Source organism: Pongo pygmaeus, chromosome 7 (genome assembly GCF_028885625.2).
Source record: "Pongo pygmaeus isolate AG05252 chromosome 7, NHGRI_mPonPyg2-v2.0_pri, whole genome shotgun sequence".
Taxonomy (NCBI): domain Eukaryota; kingdom Metazoa; phylum Chordata; class Mammalia; order Primates; family Hominidae; genus Pongo; species Pongo pygmaeus.
This window is the reverse complement of record NC_072380.2, coordinates 110,027,493-110,055,233: the sequence shown is the minus strand read 5'-3', so window position 1 is coordinate 110,055,233 and position 27,741 is coordinate 110,027,493. Positions and strand designations below refer to the sequence as shown.

Here is a 27,741-nt window from a genome sequence, read left to right as displayed (position 1 = left end):
GGTATTGTGAGCCAACTGAACCCTCTTTTCTTTATAAATTATCCAGTTTCAGGCATTTATTTTTATTTTTTATTTTATTTTATTTTGAGACGGAGTCTCGCTCTGTCACCAGGCTGGAGTGCAGTGGCACGATCTCAGCTCACTGCAACCTCCACCTCCTGGGTTAAAGCAATTCTCGTGACTTAGCCTCCCAAGTGGCTGGGATTACAGGCACACACCACCACACCTAGCTAATTTTTTTTTTTTTTTTGTATTTTTAGCAGAGACAGGGCTTCATCACGTTGGCCAAGATGGTCTCGATCTCCTGACCTCATGATCCATCCGCCTCAGCCTCCCAAAGTGCTGGAATTACAGGCACGAGCCGCCGAGCTGGCCTTTTTTTTGTTATTTTTGCTTTTTTTAGACAGGGTCTCAGTCTTCACCCAGGCTAGAGTGCAGTGCCACGATCTCAGCTCACTACAAGCTCCGCCTCTGGAGTTCAAGTGATTCTCCCACCTCAGCCTCCCAAATAGCTGGGACTACAGGCAGCGTGCCACCGTGCCTGGCTAATTTTTGTATTTTTAGTAGAGACAAGGTTTCGCCATGTTGCCCAAGCTGGTCTCGAACTCCTGGCCTCAAGTGATCCACATGTCTCAGCCTCCCAAAGTGATGGGACTAAAGGCATGAGCCACGGCACCCAGGCACATACTTCTTTATAGCAGTGAGAGAAAGGGCTAATACAAGGCAAAAAAACCAGGCTACATATACACAGAAACGCAAGTAGAAAAGGGAGTAGTTTTTTTTTTTTTTTTTTTTTGAGATGGAGTCTCCCTCTGTTGATCAGGCTGGAGTGCAGTGGTGCGATCTCGGCTCACTGCAACCTCCGCCTCCCAGGTTCAAGTGATTCTCCTGCCTCACCCTCCCAAGTAGCTGGGATTACAGGCGTGTGCCATCATGCTCAGCTAATTTTGTATTTTCAGTACAGACGGGATTTCACCATGTTGGCCAGGCTGGTCTCGAACTCCTGATCTCAAATGGTCCACCTGCCTCGGCCTCCCAAAGTGCTGGGATTACAGGCATGAGCCACTGTGATCGGCGGGAGTAGTATTTTAAGAGCTTCTTCACATAATTGTGGGTATCATTCCTCCTTGATATTATACCAGAAATTAGTAGTTGCAGGGGCACCGGGGATAAGTGGCGGAGAGGGGAAAATATTAAGTTACTGCTAATGGACACGAGATTTCTTTTTGGGGTGAAGAAAATGTTCTAAAATTATATACTGTGGTGCCAGGCGCAGTGGCTCATGCCTGTAATCCCAGCAGTTTGGAAGGCTGAAGCAGGTGGATCGCTTGAGGTCAGGAGTTCTAGACCAGCCTGGCTAACATGGTGAAACCCCATCTCTATTAAATACAAAAATTAGTTGGGTGTGGTGGCGGGTGCCTGTAATCCCAGCTACTAGGGAGGCTGAGGCAGGAGAATTGCTTGAACCCAGGGAGGTGGAGGTTGCAGTGAGCGGAGATTGTGCCACTGCCCTCCAGCCTGAGAAACAGAGCGAGACTCCATCTCAAAAAAAAATTAGATTGTGGTGATAGCTGTAAAACTCTGTGAAAACATTTAAATCACACATTTAAAACAAGTAAATTTAATGGCTTATCTCAAAATAAAGCTGTTTAACAAAAGGGAAAGAAAACCAATGTGGCTGGAGCTCAGAGAGGGTACGAAGTGGGAGATGAGACAAGGCAGGGGGCTTTTAGGTCATGTTTCAGATTGGGGAGTGTTTTCTAAGAGCAATGGGAAGGCATGAAGGGTTTTAGGTAGAGGAAGGAAAAACATTACACCAAAACTCATCACATCATAACTTCATAAAAGTTGTTACATGGCCGGGCGCGGTGGCTTATGCCTGTAATCCCAGCGCTTTGGGAGGCCGAGGCGGGCGGACCATTTGAGGTCAGGAGTTCGAGACTAGCCTGGCCAACATGGTGAAATTCCCATCTCTATTAAAAATACAAAAATTAGCCAGGCCTCATGGTGGGCACCTGTAATCCCAGCTACTCGGGAGGGTGAGGCAGGAGAATCACTTGAACCTGGGAGGCAGAGGTTGCAGTGAGCCGAGATTGTGCCATTGCACTCCAGCCTGGGTGACAAGAGCTAGACTCTGTCTCAAAAAAAAAAAAAAGTTGTTACAATGTGGAACCTGAAATTGCATCAGTGAATTTTCCATATTCTATTACGTTAAAATCCATTGGTCTATCTTGGAATTTTTTTCCTTTTCTTTCTTTTTTTTTGGCTCATGACACAGCCCTCAGGAGATCCTGGGAACATGTGCCCCTACATTGCAATGTGCATGAATCTTTTATGCATGATTTTGTAACATGCAAGCACTGGTCCACTGGAAAATTATTTGTTCACTGAGTTATAAAGATCTTCCAAAAATTTTTTTTTTTTTTTTTTGAGATGGAGTCTAGCTTTGTCACTCAGGCTGGAGTACAGTGACGCGATCTGGGCTCAATGCAAGCTCCGCCTCCCGGGTTCACGCCATTCTCCTGCCTCAGCCTCTGGAGTAGCTGGGATTACAGGCGCCCGCCACCTCGCCTGGCTAGTTTTTTGTATTTTTAGTGGAGGTGGGGTTTCACCGTGTTAGCCAGGATGGTCTTGATCTCCTGACCTCGTGATCCACTGATCTCGGCCTCCCAAAGTGCTGGGATTACAGGTGTGAGCCACCGCGCCCGGCTGTAGATCTTCCAAAATGTTAAAACATTCCATTAAACAACATATATTTTTTAAAATTACATTTGTTAATATACCAACTAATGTCATCGGAAATTCCTTAAGTACTGGTAAGTTGTCAAGCTCATGGTAGCAGACACAAATTTTCCAAATTTCTTCCTATTTTTTTTTTTTCAAATATAGAGACAGGGTCTCACTATGTTGCCCAGGCTAGTCTTGAACTCATGGGCTCAAGCAATCCTCCTGCCTTGGCCTCCCAAAGTGATGGGATTACAGGTGTGAGCTACTGCACCAGCAAATTTTCCAAATTTCTAATTTTCACTTGCCAACAAGTCATGTTATCATTTGCAACAAATACTACCAGCTTCCTTTAAGTGACAAGATAGCCTTGTTCATTTTTGAGAAAATGTCTGCAAATATGCAAGTCTGAATAATCACGGCTTGTCTATCAGTCATTCTTTCAAGCAAAAAAGGAATAATATGAATAAATGGCTAATTTGGCACACAAGCCATTGCATAAGTGTTTTTCCTCAAGACAATCATCAATCTTCATTTTGCAGCATACTTTATGCATATATTCCATTTCATCACACAGATTAAAAAGCATGTGTTTAAGAACTGAGATTTAATAAAGCTAATAATAATTTTTGCTGCTTCATTAAGGACACTCAAGTGAAACTAGAATTTTTTTTTTTAACTGTGAGTAGATGGCAGTAAAAAATACAATGAGATGCCTGTGATCCCAGCACTCTGGGAGGCCAAGGCAGGTGGACTGCTTTGAGCTCAGGAGTTCAAGAACAGCCTGGGCAACATGGTAAAACCCCGTCTCTACAAAAAATTAGCTGGGCACATGGCAGTGTGCATCTGCAGTCCCAGCTACTTGGGAGGCTGAGGTAGAAGGATTGCTTGAGCCTGGGAGTTCGAGGCTGCAGTGAGCATGACTGTGCCACTGCGCTCCAGGCTGAGTAACAGAGTGAGAGTCTCTTCAAACAAAACAAAATGGCAGGGCGCGGTGGATCTCACCTATAATCCCAGCACTTTGGGAGGCAGAGGCAGGTGGATCACCTGAGGTCAGGGGTTCAAGACCAGCCTGGCCAACACGGTGAAACCCCATCTCTATTAAAAATACAAAAATTAGCTGGGGGTAGTGGCAGGCACCTGTAATTCCAGCTACTCAGGAGACTGAGGCATGAGAATTGCTTGAACCTGGGAGGCGGAAGCTGCAGTGAGTGAGATCGTGCCACTGCACTCCACCCTGGGCGACAGAGTGAGACTGTCTCAAAAACAAAACAAAACAAAACAAGAATACAATGAGTGGAAGTTTGGTGCCACCGCCTTGGTTCATGATAAGGAGCCAGCAGTTTTACCTATTACCGCTTTTGCACCATCAGTGCAAGCATCAACATAGTTAAAAAGGCAAATAATGTCTTAATTATTATGAAAATAGTTTTGCCTTCAGGGACCTAATGAAAGGGTCACTAGGGTCCCTTCCTAGGGGTTCATTGACCATGCTTCAAAAACTGCTGCCTTAGAGAAACTGAAGGAGCATTCCTTATCAGCTATGTGATCCTGGACAATTCACAAAACTCTTTATTGAGCTATGTAAAAGAAATGATAATGTCCTCAGAGTTGTTCATCAGGATTAAGAGATGTGAAAATGTTTTCTACAAATATTTTGTATTTTGTGTAGCATCATAAAAATGTAAGACCTTATCAATACTTGTAATAAATGACATCAGGGTTCAGTGGATATCACTGACTTCATCCTAACAACTTGGTGGTGACAAAAGTTTACACATTTTGTTTCCGTTGTTTCTCTCACTAGCAATCTTTACATTTCTACGTTAATTCAGATCTTTTATTTATTTATTTTTTGAGACGGAGTCTTGCTCTGTCGCCCAGGCTGGAGTGCAGTGGCACAATCTTGGCTCACTGCAAGCTCCGCCTCCCGGGTTCAGGCCATTCTCCTGCCTCAGCCTCCCGAGTAGCTGGGACTACAGGCGCCCGCCACCACGCCCGGCTAATTTTTTGTATTTTAAGTAGAGACGGGGTTTCACTGTGTTAGCCAGGATGGTCTCGATCTCCTGACCTCGTGATCCGCCCGCCTCTGCCTCCCAAAGTGCTGGGTTTACAGGCGTGAGCCACCGCGCCTGGCCAGATCTTTACAATCAGAGATGCAAAACTGATTCATTAATCATCAATGTTGCTGCCAGTTGAATATATCTAAGTTTTTATCATATCCCTACCCTATCTTGACCAGTCAAACTTGTCTAAGGCTTCCCCTTATGTCTGAATATGTCCATTTGTTTAATCTAAATAATGGCAGGTTGTGTTCATTTGTTTCTCTTCTCTTCTAAAACTTGTCTCCACATGGCTACTTACTGAAATACCATTCCTATACTTAAGAGACTAATTAAGTCAATCTTTTCTGGCTACCCAAGTAGGATAACCTTTCTCCTCTGAATACCGAGCACTTAATGCCTTATATTACTAGATATCTTCTCTTTGCTTGCCTTTCCTTAACTAAACTGTAATCTGAGGGTAAGTACATCTTACATTTTTATTACCTTTAGCATCTATTAGCACAATGCATTCAGTCTGGCTAATGGTCCTATGTGTACTCTACTAGAGACTAGTACTAATGAAACACTGACTTTCAAATCCAAATAAAGACCTAGAAAACTATGGCAGTTTAACCTGCTTTATAGACCTAAGATCTTGTCATATACAGTTTCTAGGCAAACTTTTATCTACAAGGCTTACTCAAGTGATATGGCAAGGTAATCAGTATCACAGCTTAAGAGTACAATTACTCTACAGACAAAAATTGTACTTCTCAAAGTGCCCAAGATATGGCTCAGAGAGCAAAAACAAAAATATGATAATATATATTAAGGTGCATAAGATCAAAGATGTATTTCTTTATAAGGAAAGGTAGGCCAGGTGTAGTGGCTCATGCCTGTAATCCCAGCACTTTAGGAGGCTGAGGCAGGCAGATCACCTGAGGTCAGGAGTTCGCGACCAGCCTGGTCAACGTGGTAAAACCCCGTCTCTACTAAAAATACAAAAAATAGCTGGGCGTGGTGGTGCATGCCTATAATCCCAGCGGTTCAGGAGGCTGAGGCAGGAGAATGGCTTGAGCTGGGAGGCGGAGGTTGCAGTGAGCTGAGATCGTGCCATTGCACTCCAGCCTGGGCAACAAGAGTGAAAGAACAAAGAAAAGGAAAGAAGAAAGGAAGGAAAAGAGAGGAAAGAAAGAAAGAAAAGAAAGAAAGAAAATAAGTCTAAAAAACACCAACTATTTAAAACACAAAGTGTAATACACACATAGTGCACTACCATAAAAAATTAACTGAGAGTTACCTAGACCTAATCACATTAAAAAGCATAAATTCAAAATGCAAAACAGGATGGCAAAAACAGAACACCAGCCATGAGTTGTAGCACGTATTATTATTCGAAAAGTCAAATAGAATAGGCAAGAAACCAAAGGTAGAAACTTTGTACTGAAAAAGCAACAGCAACTGAAAGGTGGCACTGTTAAATGATAAAAGGAACTTTTCCAAATCAGAATAAGCTGTGTTCAGATCCTAGTCCAGAAACTGCATCCATTTTTTTTTTTTGAGATGGAATCTTACTCTGTCACCCAGGCTGGAGTGCAATGGCACCATCTCAGCTCCCTACAACCTCCACCTCCTGTGTTCAAGTGATTCTCCTGCCTCAATCTCCTGAGTAGCTGGGACTACAGGCACATGCCACCATGCCCATCTAATTTTTGTATTTTTAGTAGAGATGGGTTTTCACGATGTTGACCAGGCTGATCCCAAACTCCCGATCTCAGGTGATCTGCCGCCTCAGTCTCCCAAAGTGCTGGGATTACAGGCTTGAGCCATTGTGCCCAGCCAACTGTATCAAATTAATTAAATCACAAAATTTTTCTAGGCACTGGAGCCCTTATCTGTAAAATGGGGCTATAACTATCTGCCTGGCAGAGTTTCTGAGAGGATTAGAAATAATACAAGGCAGTAAAAAGTAAAGACTTTGAAGTCAGATAGATTTGGGTTAGAACTGACTATACTTTCAATAGCTCAGGTAACATAAGCCTCAAGTTTCTCATTTGTAAAATGGATATAATACTACCACCTCAGAGCCCTTGTGAAAATAAGGAAATAATATCTATAAATTATTTTTTTTAACAACCATAAAGTCTTTTTTTTTTTTTGAGACAGAGTCTTGCTCTGTCGCCAGGCTGGAGTGCAGTGGCTTGATCTCCGCTCACTGCAAGCTGCGCCTCCTGGGTTCACGCCATTCTCCTGCCTCAGCCTCCCGCGTAGCTGGGACTACAGGCACCCGCCACCATGCCCGGCTAAATTTTTTGTATTTTTAGTAGAGATGGGGTTTCACCGTGTTATCCAGGATGGTCTCGATCTCCTGACCTCGTGATCCGCCCACCTTGGCCTCCCGAAGTGCTGGGATTACAGGCATGAGCCACCGCGCCCGGCAACAACCATAAAGTCTTAAAAGTATATCTAGTAAGTACTCAATAAGCTGTCCCTACTAGATATGTAAATATATTTACACATACAAACATACCTCACCTTGCATGGTGCCTGCCATATTATACTTAAGTAAGTAAATGTCAACTATTATAATTATTTCCCACCACAAGACATTTCAAAGTAATGATTATAAACTTTAAACTGTGATTTTTATACACTGTCACATTCAACTTATATAAATTAATCACTAAGAGGTTAATGGTAGTTCCTTAATTACTGTAACTACAAATTTTTCAGGGCAATTCAGGGAGTAGAGGCAGGAATAAGTATACATTACTCACTAATAGAGAGAAAGCCCAGAAAAAAAGGAAACACTAGGTCGGAGATGTGTAAATCTATATTGGGCATATCAACTAGTCACTCTATAAACTCACACTCCTTATGTTACATGCTTACTTGTTAACACAAGTCATTACTTTTCTGCCAAAGACAAAGTCAGACATAAATTTAATTATTTCCCAAAACTATCCTTCATTTTAAGCCATTCTACCTGCAGTTGTCTTGGTTCTTCCAATTTCAAAATGTCTTTGAAGAAGTGACACTTCTTCAAAGACATTTTGAAACTGGAAGAATTAAGAAACTGTGGCAACCATTTCTTTTTTTCTTTTTTTTTTTTTTTTGACAGAGTCTCGCTCTGTCGCCCTGGCTAGAGTGCAGTGGCGCAATCCCTGCTTACTGCAACCTCTGTCTCTTGGGTTCAAGCGATTCTCCTACCTCAGCCTCCCAAGTAGCTGGGATTACAGGCATGTGCCACCACAACCGGCTAATTTTTGTATTTTTAGTAGAGACGGTGTTTCATCATGTTGGCCAGCTGGTCTCGAATTCCTGACCTCAGGCGATCCGCCTGCCTTGGGCTCCCAAAGTGCTGGGATTACAGGCGTGAGCCACCACACCCAGCCAGCAGCAACCATTTCATACCACTATTCCAAGAAGCTAGAGCTGCTGCACTGTGGTTCCCAGAAACCACTTACCGATCAGTGACTGTCTTGATTTTTTTTTCCTGAAAAGGGGCTATGCACAGACATGATTTTTTTTAAAGGGGGGGAGGGGCGCTGGATGTGGTGCCTCATGCCTGTAATCCCAGCACTTTGGGAGGCCGAGGCAGAAGGATCACTTGAGATTAGAAGTTCAAGACTGTTGTGTGGGCAACATAGTGAGACCCCTGTCTCTACATTAAAAAAAAAAAAAAAAAAAAAAGGAAAGCGAGGGTAATTCAATGCACAAAAGGGAACTGAATGAAAAGTCTTTTTCTCACAGTAGAAGGAACCACTGTTATGAATTTCTTATTCATTTTGCCTACTTCCAAGCTAGATTAAGTCAAGTAAAAATGAGTCATTTCTAATGCTAAGCAACTGGAAAATTAATAAAATCCCAGGAATGTACCATTTATGTGGTATGATAGACTGTCTTACCTGGAAAATCTCACATCCAAATGAAAATGCACATCTATATCTTTTTTTTTTTTTGAGATAGGGTCTCGGGTGCCCAGGCTGGAGTGGATTAGCACAATCTTGGCTCACTGAAACCAATCCTCCCACCTCAGCCTGCTGAGTAGCTAGGACTACAGTTGCGTACCACCACGCCTGGCTAATTTTCGTATTTTTTGTAATGACAAAATTTCGCCATGTTGCCCAGGCTGGTCTCAAACTCCTGGGCTCAAGCAATCTACCCACTTCAGCCTACCAAAGTGCTAGGATTACAGGCATGAGCCATAGCACCCGGCCCACATTTTCTTTTGTTAAATGAAGTTAATCTATGTCTAGTAAGTAGACAATTATGCTTCTAACACAACAGAAATCTATTTCAACACTAAACACCACTGAACGATTTTGCTAAGGTTTTCATGCTAGATGTGCCTTATTAACAAAGGTAACACAATTCCACAGTTCTGTTTTTGGATAAAAGGTATATATGTTATATATCTGAAAACTTACACAAGATGTTCAAGTTGTGAATGAATTCTTTTTGGCATAATGAATATTTAGTATTGCCACAGCAATGTTTAAAATATTTGGTGATACAACTTTCCTTTAAAAAAACAAAAACAACTCAGTTAAACTTTTACCACCCATCCACTATGGTTAATTCAGATTTTCCGAGTTTTGTTTAAATGAGGGGTATACATACAATCTTATGAAACAGAAAAGCATCACCCTTATATGTCATTCTATTAAGAGTCTTGAATACAATTTCATATGCTCCCAAACTTACCTTTTCATTTTTCTTGTCAATCTCTGGTGGCTGCTTTGCTGTTACACTTTGAGGTGTTCGAACAGCTTCACCCTCAGCCACTTCAACAGTCCGCCCATTTGGCTGCACAGGCAACAAAAAGTATCATATCATCAAACTGCTTAGCAGATCAATGCAAAGATTTATACGCAGGAAACCATATATACTACAATCAAATCCTACCTCTGTACCTAAATTTAAAAAGTTTTTGTACACCAATGTTATCTAAGAGTTGACAGATTATTGTCCCTAGTGTTTTTTATATATATATATAAAATTCATAAGCAAAATTCTGTACCACAAATTTTCTTATCTCACCAAGGTATCAGTCCCTCTAACAAAAATAATGGAATGGAAGCAGTTAAAAGGAGAATGAAACTGTGTTTGCAATTTGACCACCAATTAACTGTGTAATCTCAGAATATTTCACTCATTGTCTCCGAGCCTTATTTCTACATCTATAAAGTGACACGTATGATCTACTCAAAAGTCAGCAAACTTTTTCTGTAAACAGCCAGATAGAAAATATTTTATTTACAAACATATTCAGGGTGTATGGCAAAATAAAATTCAGAAAAAAATATTTTATTGATTGCCATCAATAGTCCTCAGCAAAAACAAAACAAAACAGCAACTATTTTAGGTTTTATGGGCCACATTTCTTTGTTCTTTATTTTTATTTTTTGGCCCATATGTCTTTGTTGCAACTACATAATTCCCCCATTGTAGCATAAAAGCAGCCACAGATGATACATAAACAAATGAATGTTAGGCAATCTCTAATGCAACCTCTAATTCTGTAATTTCATGGCTCTACTGTTCTGGGAGTAAGAAGCTTTCCCACCCATTGCCACAGCCTAAAGGCTACAGAAGCTTTCCTAACACTCCTAAAATAAAATGATAGATAGCACTTAGAGATGCTCATGAGTAGACTCAAGTCTGTGATTCCCAAATCTGGCTTTTAACCAGAATCATTCTTTTTTTCACCTTTTTTTAGAGATGGAGTTTCGCTCTTGTTGCCCAGGCTGGACTGCCAAGGTGCGATCTCGGCTCACTGCAACCTCTGCCTCCCAGGTTCAAGCGATTCTCCTGCCTCAACCTCCCGAGTAGCTGGGATTACAGGTGCACACCACCACGCCCAGCTAATTTTTGTATTTTTAGTAGAGACAGGGTTTCACCATGTTGGTCTGGCTGGTCTTGAACTCCTGACCTCAGGTGATCCACCCATCTCGGCCTCCCAAAGTGCTGGGATTACAGGCGTCAGCCACCGTGCCCAGCCTGTTTTTTACTTTTTAAATAATAATTTCTGAGCCCCATCACCAGACTGAGAAGTTTGGAGAATGGGGCCTAGGTATCTGTACTCTAACCGTCTTTCTGGATCCTACAACATCTGTTCACTTATGCATTCCCCTCAAATTCAATATGTTAGTAAGTCAATATACTAGTTTCAATGGCTTTATTTTCAGTTCTTGCAGAACACATTTTTACCAGCTACCTACTCATTACAGCAGAGCTATACTCAAGAAAACAATACAAAGTGTTCAAAGTTTCTACAATATGACTTAACATGCATTTGTTAACAATGATCAGGAATACAAAGTTGGAAAAGGAGACCATTTATATTCTCAAATCCAATTTGTAGGCTTTACAAAGATCTGTGGCAGAAAATCAAAACAAAAGCTGTCTTTTAGCTGGTTAAATTCCTAATTAACCCAAATATAATCTGCTGGGTCTGAAGCAACTTGTTATAGTGAGACAGCTAATGCTAAAACCAGGTTTTCTTACTCTTGATTTGGTTTTCTTTCTTCTATGCTGTCTTGCCACTTCTAATGTTGCCTCTTCTAATCCTTCTTCTGTGTATTTATGTATATGGGGGAAGGAAGGAAGAGGGAGGTAGTATGTGGGTAAAGGTAAGAAACCTCAGAATGGAATGTGGACTTAGGGCCGTATCTACATCAGGAATACAAAACTTTGTTTAATTTTACTTTCTAATATCTTTTTTTTTTTTTTTTTGAGATGGAGTCTCACTCTGTTGCCCAGGCTGGAGTGCAGTGGTGCAATCTCAGCTCTGCAAGCTCTGCCTCCCGGGTTCAAGCGATTCTCCTGCCTCACCCTCCCAAGTAGCTGGGACTACAGATGCCCGCCACCACGCCCAGCTAATTTTTTGTATTTTTAGTAGAGATGGGGTTTCACCGTGTTAGTCAGGATGGTCTCGATCTCCTGACCTCGTGACCCGCCCGCCTCAGCCTCCCAAAGTGCTGGGATTACAGGCGTGAGCCACCATGCCCAGCCTCTAATATCATCATCTTATTCTTATATGCTACTTTTAGTTCATGCTATCTTCTCTGGCCAAACTTGCCTTTTCTGATTTTCTTGTGGCCACACTTTTCCATGTAAGACTTATACCAACTGAACAATCTTGCAGCTTCAGTTCCATAGTCTCCCATCTCTTCAACTGGCAACTCACAAAACTTACATCTGCTAAACTTCATTTAATTAATCCCTTCAGGAAACTCTCCATCATAATCACTTACATACTGCCATATACCACCTTCATTTTACTCATTTACATGACACTGATTTATTTACTAAATACTAGGAAGATAAGAAATTATGCGGTCAAAAACTGTCTTAAAAACTCACCAACAAGTTCAATGCCATTTATATGAGACCAACTGCAAATAATATTGATGCAGCCTCCCAAATGAAATATGAAACATTCTTTTCTTTCAAACAACACAAAGTCTGAAAGTGACCAACTGCATTCCCATAGATTCAGGAACATTCAGTTCCCATTTCCATAGGCTCTGAAATGATCAGCAAGCCAAAGGTGCTCATACTCTCCTATCTGTGCCAATTTTAGTTCCTTCTTTGCAACATCAATCTACATAATAGCTCTAATCGCAGCTGTTCTCTCTGACCTGTGTAGATCTCCCAATTTTCCACTAAACTCTCAGAATTTATATAGCTTTCATCATTACTGGGATTCCAGAAGTCATCAGCAACTTCCCACACATGCCTGATGCCACGAAACAATAAGCCTCCTATCCCAAAAGTAAAGTCAATATAATTCTTGGGTTGCTGGAAAAAAGAATACACTAAGGTGATTCTCCTTCATACAGCAGAATCAATGTGTCCTTTCATTTTGCCAACAGCTGGTCGAGAAGGCCTTGCCCTGGAAAATCACTAATCATACTTAAATTAGCAAATCCCTAAATGGCAGCATATTATATAGATCTACTTACATGAATAGTAACTAATTACAAACCAAAACTTCAAATCCAACGTGTCTACCCTTGTGATTGTCAATATGGGTTTTACATAAAAGTATTGTTGGTCAGGTGCAGTGGCTCACGGCTGTAATTCCAGCACTTTGGGAGGCCAAGGCAAGAGGATCAGCAAGAGCTCAGAAGTTCGAGACCAGCCCGAGTAACATAGAGAGACCCTGTCTCTACGAAAAATAATTAAAAAAAATAGCCGGGTGTGGTGGCATGCCCCTGTAGTCCCAGCTACTCGAGGGACTGAGATGGGAGAATCACTTCAGCCTGGGAGGTCAAGGCTGCAGTGAGCTGGCTGCACCACTGCACTCTAGCCTGGGCAAAAAAGTGAGACCCTGTCTCAAGAAAAGAAAAAAAATACAAAAGAAAAAAAAAGTAGTTTTCTCTGATCATGGAACTTTAATATATATGGTGGCTTTCTACAGATTAGTAATTACATGGGCCTCTCGTACCCCAGTTTAAAATTCTCTCAAGAACTTTAAGGTCTTCCCCACCAGGGCCAATCACAGTTATTTCATATATAGCTTACAATCTATGTTTTAAGTTAGACCAAAGATGTCTTTCAAATTTGTTGAAAATCAACCAGTAACAGAAAAATGATAGAATCATTTTATTTAGATGGATAAACTTCTTGTAGACATCACCATGTTTACCTTATTGTTATAATTTTCTTCGACCCCCACACCTGGATCTTTCTTTTTTTTAAAATGCATGCACAAAGGAACAGTTTGTATGTATGTGCTGGCAGGGGTGGTAGTAAACCAGAATGAGGATATCTATATATTAGGGGAAAATGGAATGGAAGAGGGGGCCACATAGCAGAAGAGAAGGAACTTATTTCATGATTCTTGATTTCAAGGAAATAAAATTGTTCATGCTAGTCAATCTTCAATTTATTAATTTCATACAATTCCATAACTTTTTTTTTTTTTTTTTTTGAGACACAGTCTTGCTCTGTCGCCCAGGCTGGAGTGTAGTGGCATGACCTTGGCTCACTGCAGCCTCCACCTCCCAGGTTCAAGTGATTCCTGTGTCTCAGCATTAGACACATGCCATCATGCCTGGCTAATTTTTGTATTTTTTAGTAGAGAGCGGGTTCTGCTATGCTGCCCAGGCTGGTCTAGAACTCCTGGCCTCAAGTGACCCGCCTGCCTCAGCCTCCCAAAGTGCTGGGATTACAGGTGTGAGCCACCGCACCTGGCCTCAATTCCTGGTACTCAAGTACCAGGCATCAGGCTAAGGACTGTAGGAACAAGGACATATGAAAGGAGTTTCTGCCTCAATGAGTTTTAAAGTTCAAAATAAGAAGTATGCTTAATAGGCCGGACACGGTGGCTCACGCCTGTAATCCCAGCACTTTGGGAGGCCGAGGCGGGCAGATCACAAGGTCAAGAGATCGAGACCATCCTGGCCAACATGGTGAAACCCCGTCTCTACTAAAAAATATAAAAATTAGCTGGGTGTGGTGGCAAGCACCTGTAGTCCCAGACTCAGGAGGCTGAGGCAGGAGAATCACTTGAACCTGGGATGCAGAGGTTGCAGTGAGCCGAGATCACGCCACTGCACTCCAGCCTGGAGACAGAGTGAGTCTCTGTCTCAAAAAAAAAAAAAAGTATGCTTAATAACAGATGTCATTTGAGCACTCTTCACTTGTTAAAACTGATTCCAACTTGCAAAAGAACCTGTATCTGAGGTAAGCATATATATAAGGTTTAACACTGACTTCTAAAATGAAATCACATAGAACCCTATTTTCACTTAGTTATGTAAACTGTATTTCTAGCCACAACATGTAAAGATCATGATTCAAATGACCTGGAAACTTCTTAGGTTTAGAAACTAGAAGGGCAGTCTACCAACTTCCCCCAAAAAATTGAATATGAGAAGACTATGGGCTTTGAAGTTTGACAAACCTGGGATTAAGGCTTAACTTCCATATTTAATCACTGTGATTTTAAGCATTTTCCTTGACTTAACCCTTGATTTCATCATTCGTAAATATGAGAAAAATATGTATTTTGTCTTACACATTTACATTTGAATTACACCAAGTGACAGAGCATGTGAAAGCATACCTGCTCCAGAAACAGTTTTTCCCTTCTTTTTAAAATTTTTCTTAAATTTTTGGTAGAGACGAGGTCTTGCTATGTTGCCCAGGCTGGTCTTGAACTCCTGGCTCAAGTGATCCCCCCTCTTTGGCCTCCCAAAGTGCTAGGATTACAGGCATAAGCCACTGCACCTGGCCCGTCATCCCTTCTAAAACCCTTTTCTCTCCAAAGCTATGATGGCTTATGCCCTTTATTCCCATGTTCAAGCATTTGGACCATTTTTTTATATTAACAAGCTCAGATGAATGTTAATTAAGTCCTGGTGGTCAAAAGGGCCTGGACAGGCATCCATCAGGTCCAATGCTCCAGATGCAAATTCTTTTGGGAAGTTAATGGATTAAAAATAATAAGCAAATATATCCTCTCAGAGGCTTAAAATAGTCCAGGCTTGCTCTAGAGGCAACATGGTAATGCTATCTTTCTTTTTAAAAACTGCTGTTTTCTAAGAAAATTACATAATATTCACTCAGTAGAGTGCTATGCAGAACCCTTAACACCTTGAAACAAAGATAAGGCTCAATGCCTGCACTCAAGAAGCTTAGAACCTAGTAAAGACAGGTATACAATAACACATAGTAAAGTACAAAACAAAAGGTATACTCTCCCTCACACTCTCAAGAGTACAGGTTTTGAAAGCAAGTTGGGAGACCAGGATTGAGATCCCAAATGTGTTTTACCCTGGACAAACACTGGAATTTCATTTTTATTTTTTTCTTTTGAGACAGGCTCTGGCTCTGTTGCCCAGGCTGGAGTGCAGTGGTGTGTGATCTCGGCTCGGCTCACTGCAACCTCTGCCTCTCAGGCTCAAGCCATCTTCCCACCTCAGCCTCCCAAGTAGCTGGGACTACAGGTGCACACCACCATGCCTAGTTAATTTTTTGTAGAGACAGGGTTTTGCCATGTTGCCCAGGCTAGTGTCAAACTCCTGAGCTCAAGCAATCCACCTGCCTTGGCCTCCTAAAATGCTGAGATTACAGGTGTGAGCAAATGTGCCTGGCCAGAATTTCAATTTTATTGGCTAAAAGTGATACTGAGCATACAGGAGGCATAGTGTGTATATATATATATATATATATATACACACTATCTATATACACTACATATATATACACTATCTATATACACTACATATATATACACTATATATACACCACATATATATACTATATATACACTACATATATGCTATATATACTACATATATACTATATATACTCTATATATACTATATAAATACTACATATATATACTATATACACTACATATACTATATATACTATATGTACTCTCTATATATAGTATATATATACTCTATATATATACTATATATACTCTCTATATACATACTATATATATACTCTATATACTATATATATATTATCCTCATCATAAAAAAGATAAAAGGCAAGAGAGCATTAAGACAAATACCTAATGCATGCGGGGCTTAAAACCTAGATGACAGGTTGATGGGTGCAGCAAATCACCATGGCACATGTATACCTATGTAACAAACCTGCACATCCCGCACATATATCCCAGAACTTAAAGTATAATTTAAAAAAAAAAAGATAAAGGCAAGAAATTAGGAAATTCAGAAGAGGCATCATTGTAGTTGATAGGTTAGACTATAAGACAGTCTTAACAATAATAATTTCCAAGTACTTCCTAGACACATTACATGCATTATCTCATTTAATGAACAAGACCTAGTTTTGGTAAGTTTGTTTTAGTCGTGAAACGTTCTTACACAAATTCAAGATGGAACAATTTCTTGTCAGTTTGTTTGAAAGTAAAAACATTTTCCCCTGCCAAATGTTATGCACACAGCAACTACATAAACTAAACATACACATAAACCATAGCTTTAGACACAGTTCAACCCCAATTTCAAACTCTTAATAACTGAGAGCACAATCTTACAAATATAACCTATGGTTCAAATTTGCAAAATCTCACTATATACTGAGTATTTCCTTTAGTGGTAAAGATCCTTGTGCTTTCTAAACAGCCAAAAATTCAACTCAGGATTCCAAACTGTCTCCTTGTTGACTGCAGCAGGGATGCTCAGGGTTACCTTTATGAGATGGGGAGATGATAATAACTGTCACATGGCCAAGATATGCCAAAGACGATTTCTGAAAAACTAAATACAAGCATTGGTTTTCAATATTTTACATCTGATGGGTATGATAAGGACTACAAGTGATATAGCAAATACACATCTGTATAATTCTTTCTTAGACAGAAGATGTCTAAGACATTCTGACGGATGCCTTCTGGGAAGCCTGGCATTCCATGGAACAGTTTGAAAACTACTAGCATAGCTGGAGAGAAAAAAAAGTACATTTTAAAACTGATCAAATAACACCAATTCCTCACTTATATCTCTGAATTTTGCTTGAATAATAATTTAAAAATACTCTCAAGGCTTTTACAGCCTTGAGAAATAGTACACTAACCAATAATGCCAAAGCACAACCAAAATGAACGTTCATAGGGTTTATTGTTGTTCTTGGTATCTAAGATGGGCACAACTACTAAAGGTCTTTTCTGTCAGAATGTTAAAGGTCTTTTACGTTAGGCCTCTGGCAGAATGAAAAGAAAAGATGAAAAAATCCTGTCACATAACTAAACAAATGGAGCCAAAATTCTGGAGCTTTTGTAAGGTCATTATAATTTTCAGCAGAAACTTCTGACTTGAAATTTTAAAAGCAATAAAGCTATAACTCACTGGGAAAACTGAATTTGTTCTCTGAATGCAATTTAATATCCTGGAACATGCTATCGAAACCAGAGAGGTAGAGTGGAAATAACAAAGTTCTTAGACTAGAAATTAGGATATTGTTTTGCCTTTTAAACTCCTTTGCCCTATGACCTTGAGTAAGTCAGTTAATTTTTCTGAATCTCAAGATTTCTCTTCTGTAAAATCATGAATATTTGTTTTACTTATCATTTGGAATTTTTTGAGCAAATGATTACTCTTTTTTTTTTTTTTCTTTTTTTGAGACAGAGTCTCGCTCTGTCGCCAGGCTAGAGTACAGTGGCGCGATCTCAGCTCACTGCAACCTCTGCCTCCTGGGTTCAAGCGATTCCCCTGTCTCAGCCTCCCAAGTAGCTGGGACTATAGGTGCATGCCACCATGCCTGGCTAATTTTCGTATTTTTAGTAGAGATGGGGTTTCACCATGTTGGCTAGGATGGTCTCAATCTCCTGACCTGGTGATCCGCCCGAAGTACTGGGATTACAGGTGTGAGCCACCGCGCTTGGCTGATTATTCTCTTAAGAATTAAAACTGACAAAGAGTGACTTAAAGGTAAAAAGAAAACTCTATAGGTGGCAAGTGATATAATTTTTTAAATATCACTAGCAAAACCATTACCTAAGAATAAAAAAACACAATTCTATTGGGAATATATTGAGATAAATTTATTTAACTCAATAACAGATTATCCAATTAACTGTGAGATGTTATTTTAGTCACTTTGTTCAGCTTTTAGTTCAACAAATAATTACCAAAGGCACTTACTTATACGCCAGGCAGTTTGCCACTGGTTTACAATCTGGGGAGGGAGAGAACCCAAAAAAGTAAATGGGTAAGTAAACAAATAATGTACAAACTGTAATAACCACTATGAAGGAAACATCTAAGTGGTTGAGACAGAAAATAGAAAGGGATGTCTATTTCAAATAGGGTGATCAGGAAAGGATTTTCGGGGAAGGTGACTTTTAAGGTGAAAACTAAAGGCTGAGGAGAATAGTGGGGGAAAGATTGTTCCAAAAGTCTTAATAATAGCTCATGTAAAGGCGCTGGGTTGTGAAAGAGTTTGAAGAACTGAACAGCAAATGACAGGAAACTCACTCAAATTCAGCTTAGAAAGAAAAGCAGGTGCTGGGCCATACAGGCCATGGAAAGAAATTTAGATTTTAAATGCAAAAGCTACTAAGTGTTGGTTTTAGGCAGCATGGTGATTTGCTTTGAAAAAACTCATTACTAGTGCATTGAGAAAGGACTGGATGCAGTAAAAGGAAGGCTACTGATGCAGGTTAGGGGAGCTAAGGTGACACTAGAAAAAGTAGTCAGATTGAATATATATTTTGGAGATAAAATTGATGATACTTTGCTGATGGGTTAGATATAAGGTGAGGAAGATATGAAGAGGTGAGAAAAAGATTAGAATCAAGGATGATTCTTCTATTTTTGGCTTGAATAACTGAATGGATGGTAGAGTAATTTACCACTTACAGAAACAGGGAAGACTGGGAGAAGGCAAGAAATAATAGGTTCTGTTTTGGAGATGTTAAAAGTTTGAGATAATTTTTAAAAAGTTTGAGATACATATCAGACTCCCAATCAGAGAAATCAAGCATACATGTAGACATGAGGTTCTGGAGATGACAGAACAGTCTAGATATAGATAGGGACTAATATACAGTTGTTCCCCATTATTAATGGATTCTGTATTGGTGAATTTACCTTTTCACTAAAATTTATTTGTTACTCCAAAATCAATACTTGAGGTACTTTCACGGTCATTTGTGGACATGCACATGCACAGAGCTGCAAAGTCACTCTGCAGGCACATTCCCAGCTGAGGTCAAGACTCCACCTTCTTATTTCAGCTCTCATCACTGTAAATAAGTATCCTTTCTGAGGACTATTTAGTGTCACATATTTTGCATTTTTTCAGTGCTTTTTGTTAGCGATTTTGCTGTTTAAAATGGTCCTCAACTGTAGTGCTGAAGTGCTGCTGAGCATTCCTAAGCATAAGAAGGCTGTGATATACCTTACAAAGAAAATAATGCATTAGATAAGCTTTGTTCAGGCAGGAGTTCTAGTGCTATTGGCCATGAGTTCAATGATATGAATCAACTAAATTAAATGTCTTTAAACAGAAACACTCATAAAACAAGACCATGTATTGTATATGGTATTGGTGAAAATATTGTGACCAGAGGCTTGGACCTAACTTTGCACTTTCCTTAGGAGCACTAGTTTAGTACTTGCTAATTCAGTGGGAACTTTATAGAACTTCTGGAGATAAAGCAAATCAACTATGCTGATCTGTTCCAGTACTATTTATAACATACCTTTTATGTCTGTGACCGCTAGTAATGTGTTTTGTGCTCCTAATATGGATAATGGGCAGACACTCAGATACTTGCTGAATGATTAGAACCAAATGAAATGGTGATATTAGACCATTCTAATCTAAACAATATGGCATAGCCAGGTGTGGTGGTGTGTGCCTGTGGTCCCAGGTACTCGGGAGGCTGAGGTGGGAGGATCGCTTGAGCCTGCGAGGCGGAGGTTGCAGAGAGCCAAGATCACACCACTGCACTCCAGCATGGGTGACAGAGTGAGACCCCAGCTCAAAAAATAAATAAATAAAAAATTTAAAAAAAGGCAATTCCATAGTTTCCACTAAACACGAAACATTATGCTAGGTGTTACAATACATAACTCTAGCTGAGGAGCTAGGGAAGGCTTTACAGTTGAAGAAGCACTACAGCTGGGCCTTGAAGGACAGGTGGAAATTGGAAGAGGCTGGGCACAGTGACTAACGCTTATAATTCCAGCACTTTGGGAGGCCTGGGCAGGTGGAGTACTTGAGCTTAGCAGTTCAAGACCAGTCTAGGCAACATGGCAAAACCCCATCTCTACAAAAAATACAAAAATTAGCTGGGCATGGTGGTGTGCGTCTGTAGTCCCAGCTACTCAGGGGGCTGAGGTGGGAGAGTCGCTTGAGCCTGGGAGGTTGAGGTCGCAGTGAGCCAAGATTATGCCACTGCACTCCAGCCTGGTTGACATAGCCAGACCCTGTCTCGAAAAGAAATTTAAAAATAAAAATAAGAAAAGAAACTAGCCGGGCGTGGTGGCTCATGCCTGTAATCCCAGCACTTTGGGAGGCCGAGGTGGGCGGATCACGAGGTCAGGAAATCAAGACCATCCTGGCTAACACGGTGAAACCCCACCTCCACTAAAAATACAAAAATTAGCCGAGCATGGTGGCGGGCGCCTGTAGTCCCAGCTACTCAGGAGGCTGAGGCAGGAGAATGGCATGAACCCGGGAGGCGGAGTTTGCAGTGAGCCGAGATCGCACCACTGCACTCCAGCCTGGGCGACAGAGTGACACTCCATTTCAAAAAAAAAAAAAAAAACAGAAAAGAAAAGAAATTGGTAGAGAGATAGAAAGAAGGGTCTTTTAATAGATAACAATAATGGCCGGGGGCAGTGGCTCACGCCTGTAATCCCAGCACTTTGGGAGGCTGAGGCAGGTGGATTGCCTGAGCTCAGGAGTTTGAGACCATGCATGGGCAACATGGTGAAACTCCATCTCTACAAAAAATACAAAAATAACCAGGTGTGGTATCGTGCACCTGTAATCCCAGCCACTCGAGGGGCTGAGGTGGGAGGATTGCTTGAGTCCGGGAAGTGGAGGCTGCAGTCAGCTGTGTTCATACCACTGCACTCCAGCCTGGGACAAAGTAAGACTCTTGTCTCCAAAAACAACAATAATAAAAATGAAAATAATCATAAATAAAGAGGCACAGAAATCTAGCTAAGCAGAATTATTTCTTGTCTTAGGAGTAATGGTGAGAGACAAGACTAAGGTAGGGTTAGATCATGAAGAGACTTGAGTACCATGTCATGAATTTTGGATTTTATTCAACAGGTGATGGGGAAACTACTGAAACGATGTGAACATCAAAGTCACATGATCAGGGTTGGGCTTCAAAAGACTCAACTCGCATGAGTGGGTAGAAATATTGGCAAAAAAGAAACCGGAAGCAGGAAAACTAGTTAGGATGATGTTAGAATAGTCTAAACAAAAGGTAATGAAGTCCTAAAGTAGGGCAGCGGCAGTGAAACTGGAACAGAAGTAATGACTACAAAAGACACTGCATACTATTAGAATACAGTCATACATTGCTTAATGAGGAAAATACATTCTGAGAAATGCATCTTTGTACAAACATCACACAGTATACTGACACGAACCTAGGCTACAAACCTGTACAGCATGTTGCTGTACTGAATACTGTGGCAACTGTAACACAATGGTAACTGTTTGTGTATCTAAACATAGAAAAGGTATAGTAAAAATACAATATTATAATCTTATGGGGTCATCATATAGGCAGTGCTTCGCCTCACAAAATTACAGCCAGATGAGGCAAACAGCCATTTTCCACTTAAAGAGAAAAAGGGAGCTCACATAGGTATTTACCAGGCATGAATAATAGGAGTAAGCTGTATAAATACTTTTGTTGGACATCTTACTATATTATGCATTCAACAATTATTTTTGAGTACCAAGCGCTGTACAAGGCTATCCCGTAGCAAAAAAAGGAAACACTATTATTTTATTCATTGAGCTTAGAGATATGGAAATTACACTATAGCAAACCTTTATGAACATTCCTACACTAATATGCAAATAACTTGTTCACTAAAATAAATTTTTGAGCTGGGTGAGGTTGCTCATGCCTGTAATCCCAACATTTTGGGAGGCCAAGGCGGGAGGATGGCTTGAGGCCAGTAGTTTGAGGCTGCAGTGAGCTATGAGCTATAACTGCCACTGCACTCCAGCATGGGCAATGGAGCAAGACTGTCTCAAAAAAAAAAAAAAAAAAAAAAGACAATTTTCTTTGATATTAATCCTGATTATGTGCTTCCAGTTGAAATTCAAAGCCAATTGTTACAGACCAGTTTTCGCAGACTTCACTTCAATCTAAGTCATTACTCAGATTAAAAATCAAGTGAAAAAATACTTATTGAGTACCCATTTAATACAGACTTTGACGTAGATGTCATGAAAAATACATGTAAGATAATGATTTCCAAAAATGCCAGGAACAGGGGTGGGGGGGAAAAGAAAAAATGCCAAGAACTGAGCCCAGTAAAAAGTGGCCCCCCCACTTTTAATTAGGGAACAAACTGTAATTCATACTCTAAAAGATCTATGGCATGATTTTATTAGGGGATAAAAAACAAATTGATAAAATAATTTCAGAAATTGCTTATAAACAGGTTGAGGTAAATACAGATTTAGCCACTATTTACTCTACAAATGAAAATTTTGAAAACAGGAGCTGCAAAATTTGGGGTGATTTAAAAGAAAGCTAAAAATAATGGAACGAAAAGATCAGAGATCAGGAATCTTTTTTTTTTTTCTTTTAAGAGACAGAGTCTTGCTGTGTTGCCCAGGCTGGAGTGCAGTCACCTGATCATAGCTCATCACAGCGTCAAACTCCTAGGCTCAAGCAATCCTCCCACCGGTGCCTCCCAAAGTGCTGGGATTACAGGCATAAGCCACTGCGCCTGGCCCAAGCATTTCCACAAGCATTCAAAGTGACTCATTGCAAGTAGCCAGGGATAACACTTTGAAGAATCCTGCAGTGTTTTAACTCAACTTAAGATTTTCAATTTGTAAACAAGATACACTGAACAGAGCAAGGTAAAATGCCTTACTCAAGTTTAGAGTTTCCCATTCCTGCCAGGCTGACAGAGTCATCTTCTTTCAATCCTGGGCCTTTGTTGCTTCTCAGGCCTCTCACATTATCTTGCTCTTACTGCCCTCCCTTCCCCCCTTTTTTTTTAGATAGGGCCTCTAATTGGCTCACTGAAGCCTCCACCTCCTGGCTCAAGCAATCCTCCAACATCAGCCTCCAGAATAGCTGGGACTACAGGTGCACACCACCACACTGGGCTAATTTTTTAAATTTTTTGTAGAGATGAGGTCTCACTATATTGCCCAGGTCATTCTCGGATTCCTGGGCACTCCTACCCACTTTCAAAGTCAGCTTCTGTGACAAGGCCTTTCATGCCCACCTGGGTCCACATCCAGTTGTATCATTAATTTTTTAAGTATATCTTTTTCCGTGACTGAAACAAAAAGCTCCCTGGGGAGAAACTGAGCTTTTACATTTGTATCCCTGTCACAGAGAGATATGCCCATATTGTATTCCTTTTTATGGCCTTCAATTTGTAAGCAGTGTCTTGCTTTTCTTCAATACTTAGCACAGTTAAAGGTATCTAATGAGTACCAAATGGCAGCTTGTACTTCTTTGCTCTGTAAAGCTGCCATTTTTCTAACTGTGGGTCATGTCTCACCGTCAAATGTGAAATGAATTTAGTGGGTCATGAACATTAAAGAAAAACCGAACAGTTTTATGTGTGTAATGTAATGTAAAATGTATTTCCTATTGTGGGTTGCAGTCAGAAAAGCTTGAAAGTCACAATTTTGTAAATGTTGGTTAAACTTCTCGAATACATCTTCAATATTTGGTAGATAAGGATACTTTCTCACCCAATTAACATTCAGCCATACAGTCTTCCCATTCTCCACTCCTCAAAGCTAACGCTAGGTTTACTTATTTACTCCCCACTTCCTTAACTCGAATGAAAATGAGGGGTAAGTCTTAAGTCTACTAAGCATTTTTCACAGTAATGTATAAGCATTCGCCAGAATCTGTATTCCTTCAGATGAGTCATTTGAGTGTTATAACGCACTTCGGATGGGTTCTTGGAGAACCTGTCTCTCTCAACTCAAGTTTATCTGAAATTTCTAGATGTCCCAAATAGGGCTTTGAAATTTTCACAATGTGCTTCATCCACATGGGTTTGTGCTGAACGTGTTTCTTTCAAGATCACCTTCTTTCCTTACCTTGGAGCAAGGTTCTCTATTTTCACCATAACATTACTTTGATAATTGGTAATTCTTGATAGTCTCCACAAATTTTTAAATTATTTATGTTCCAAATCAGTTCTATTTTCTCCTCTCCTAACTTATGGTAGTATTCACATTGACAAAGTTGTGCCTTTTCCAGGTTTCATATATATCTTGCATCTTCTTAATCAGCAGGCAAAACGTGAAGGCCTATCCAGGCCTCATAATACACTAACTGTGACCTGTCACATCTCTAATTTAGAGATTAGAGTTTGTTACCAACAAAACTCTTGTTAGTTTGAACTCAAACCCCATTTCCTCCAACAACTTTCCTAAAGCCCTCCAATGAAATGTCTCCTACCCTCCAAACCTCATTAACACTCAGTTGAAACCTCTTTAACACCTATCAGTCTATGCAAAATTCTAATTATTTATGAATCTGTCTCCTATACTACTCTCCAAGACTGACTCTATGTGTATACCTTGCACTGCCCTCCAAACACCAGAGTGCAAATTTCACATAGTAGGGCCTTCGTACTGGCTTACTGAATTGTACTGAAAAGGTGAAGAGCTTAATTAATTCGGTGGATATAAAAATAGGTTAGGTGCTGTTTCTAACTCTGCATACCCTCCATAGTCTCAATTTGCTCAAATGTAAAATATTTTAAAAAATACATAAAACTATGAAAGATATAATGGGAGAACCATGGGAATGGCAATGAAGAATGTAAACGTAAAACATGAAGGCCTAAGACAGACGTGATGCCCTCTGCAACTTCCACACGTGGCCCAGTAAATCGGTGCCTGAATTCCTCTCTCGGCTTTCACCATTCTGCCCTGTCATCTCCCTTTACTCTATTTCACAAATCTACCACGCCACAGAGTGTGCAAGAGACTCGTTCGTTGAACTCGCCTTAGCTCTTTCTCATAGGACCATACACCTCAAAGCATATTAGGTAACCGAACCCCCTCTTGCCTTGCTCCCGTTCCGGCCTCTGTTGGCCACATTTGCCAGAACACGAATGGGCAACCATTTCCCTTTAACAGTCCCAACTAAAATGGAAGCGCGTCTAGACCTGGACACCTTTAATCCTGTGTAAGCCCCAGAATTTCTAGGTCACCGTACTTCCTCCACTGGCTACTGTCTCAATGTGACTTGAGATAGACATCTGTCTTCCGAGCTCAGTCTTTCCACAACTTCCTAACACCACCTTAAGGTCCCATTACGCTCCACAGGCAGCCTACTCTGCAGGCCTCAAGGAAGGATGCTGTGCTTATTCTAGCGGTCAAGGTTCCCAAAGATGGCTTGACCTCTGGGCGCCTATCTGAACGGACCCCCAGACCTCCTAACTTCCTTCCTCGAAACTGGGCTTTCCCACTCGTCCTATACTTCCTGAGTTTCCCCCATTCCCCAAATAACATGACCACCTATCACCTCCTCCACTTGGGAGAGCTGCCACTCGGCTTTCGACTAAGCACTCTTTCCCTTCCCGGCTGGGGCGCGGCCTCCCCCAAGCTCGCGGGTCTCCACGCCCGCCCTTCGCCCGTTCTCTACTGCCGCTCATCCCATACTCACTTTGGGCTTCTCGGACAGTTTCTTCCGGTTCTTCTTCTTCTGTTCCTCGCTCCGGAGATTCTTCAGCAAGGCCAGGTCGTCGGGGGCCGCGGCCGGCGCGGCCGCCTCCTCCCGCTTGCGGGGCAGGCTCCTCCGCTTTTTGCGGGCGCCGGCGCAAGCCGCGGCCCAGCCGTAGCCCAGCAGAAACAGCAGCAGCAGCCCGAGCGCGCCCGTGCCCACCAGGATCACCCAGCCGGGGTACCGTTTCGGCTCCAGCCCCAGGTCGAGGCCCAGCTCGGTGCGCAGAAAGCCTAGGCCGACCGAGAGCATTTCCCGCAGCCGGGCCGAGCCCTCCTCGGCCTGCTGGGCCAGCTCGTCCTGCCAGCTCCGTGCAGCCATCTTCCCTCCCGTCAGAGGGACTCGCAGGATGACGCCGGGGCGCGGAGACGCAGTGGAATAGTCGAGGGAAGCGAGGAAGGGCCGGGCCGAGTAGCCTCAGGCCGAGCGCATCGCGGCCGTCCCTCGCGCCGGAGCCGGGGATCGGCCGCTGCCACCGCGGGGAGGGCGGAGGGGTCTCCCAGGTTCCCCGCTGTCAGCCTCACTCCGCCGCCGCCAGGAGACCCGGGAGGCGGGAGGGAGTGTCTCCAGTGGCGGCCGCTAAGCGGCGTCTCGGCGCCAGCACCAGGCCCCGCTGTCCTCCCTCGGCGGAACAATGGCGGCTTGGGCCGCGATCCACGCCGCGCGCGGGGACGACCGTGGGTCACGTGGGCGCCAGTGGGCGGGGCGTGGGAGTCACGTGGGGGCGGGCGGGGTCGGGTGGGGCAAAGGCGCGGCCGGGAAGGTTGGAGGTGGTCGGATCGGGCCTGGTTAAGACGCGGCGTTGGGGACCCGTGACTGTAGACCAGAAGCTGGGAGGGGTTAATTGGCGGACGCCTCCGCGGGGTGGTTGGTGGCGCTGAGTTAGGAGACGTGGCGCAACGAATGAGTACAGGGGAGGGGCTCCGTGCAAGGCGGGGGTGGGAGGTAGGTAGGGCTGCAGCGCTAGGAACCGGGTCACCGGGTCTAGGTCAAAGTCGCCCTGGCAGGTATAGGGCTCTTCATGCCTTTTTCTGGAGTGTTGTTGAGGTGGAATCGCTTTTTCTCCCTGGGGGCGCCAGTTGGATCCTTGCAGAATGAGCTCAGCGGAGTCTGACGCCGAACACTGCTCTTCCGGGACCTAGGTTTAATTCACAAATTGGGTATTTCTCTCCAGGGTGTTTCTCTCCAGGGCAACTAATACACTGCGTGCCTATCAGTTGCCAGCCTGGCGAGGGCACGTTTGCGTCGTTTGGCTCATTCACTCTTGCTCTCTGTTGTTAGTCCCCAGAATTCAAAAGTTGGAAAGCCCGTGGGCGGCACTATACTTTTTCTACTAATTTGTAGCTTTAATAACACATAAGAGGAAGCACATTAGATTGTATTTACTTATGGAGGGAGCTTTCTCGTTACGTTTTATTTTAAGCTTTTCTACAACACTGCAAAAGGAGTTTCCAGAAATTCCATTTTTATATGCTGTGTTGACCATCTCTGGGATGCAGCTATAGAAGGAAACGAACTGCCTTTTCAGATTTTTTTTTTTTTTTTTTTTTTTGAGAC

General features: G+C 41.9%; 1 protein-coding gene across 4 annotated transcripts in view; it reads right to left on the bottom strand.

The window, feature by feature from the left end:
* MTDH (metadherin) overlaps positions 1–27,385 on the bottom strand; it is an 81,645-nt gene extending 54,260 nt beyond the window's left edge. For all 4 annotated transcript variants that reach the window (XM_054497413.2, XM_054497415.2, XM_054497414.2 and 1 more), the window contains exons 1-2: positions 26,128–27,385; positions 9,477–9,578 (exon numbers count right to left, since the gene is read on the bottom strand). In XM_054497413.2, coding sequence (XP_054353388.1) covers positions 9,477–9,578; positions 26,128–26,505 — 480 coding nt within the window. In that variant the 5' untranslated portion in view covers positions 26,506–27,385. The remainder of the gene's footprint in view (positions 1–9,476; positions 9,579–26,127) is intronic.
* Positions 27,386–27,741: the final 356 nt, after the last annotated feature.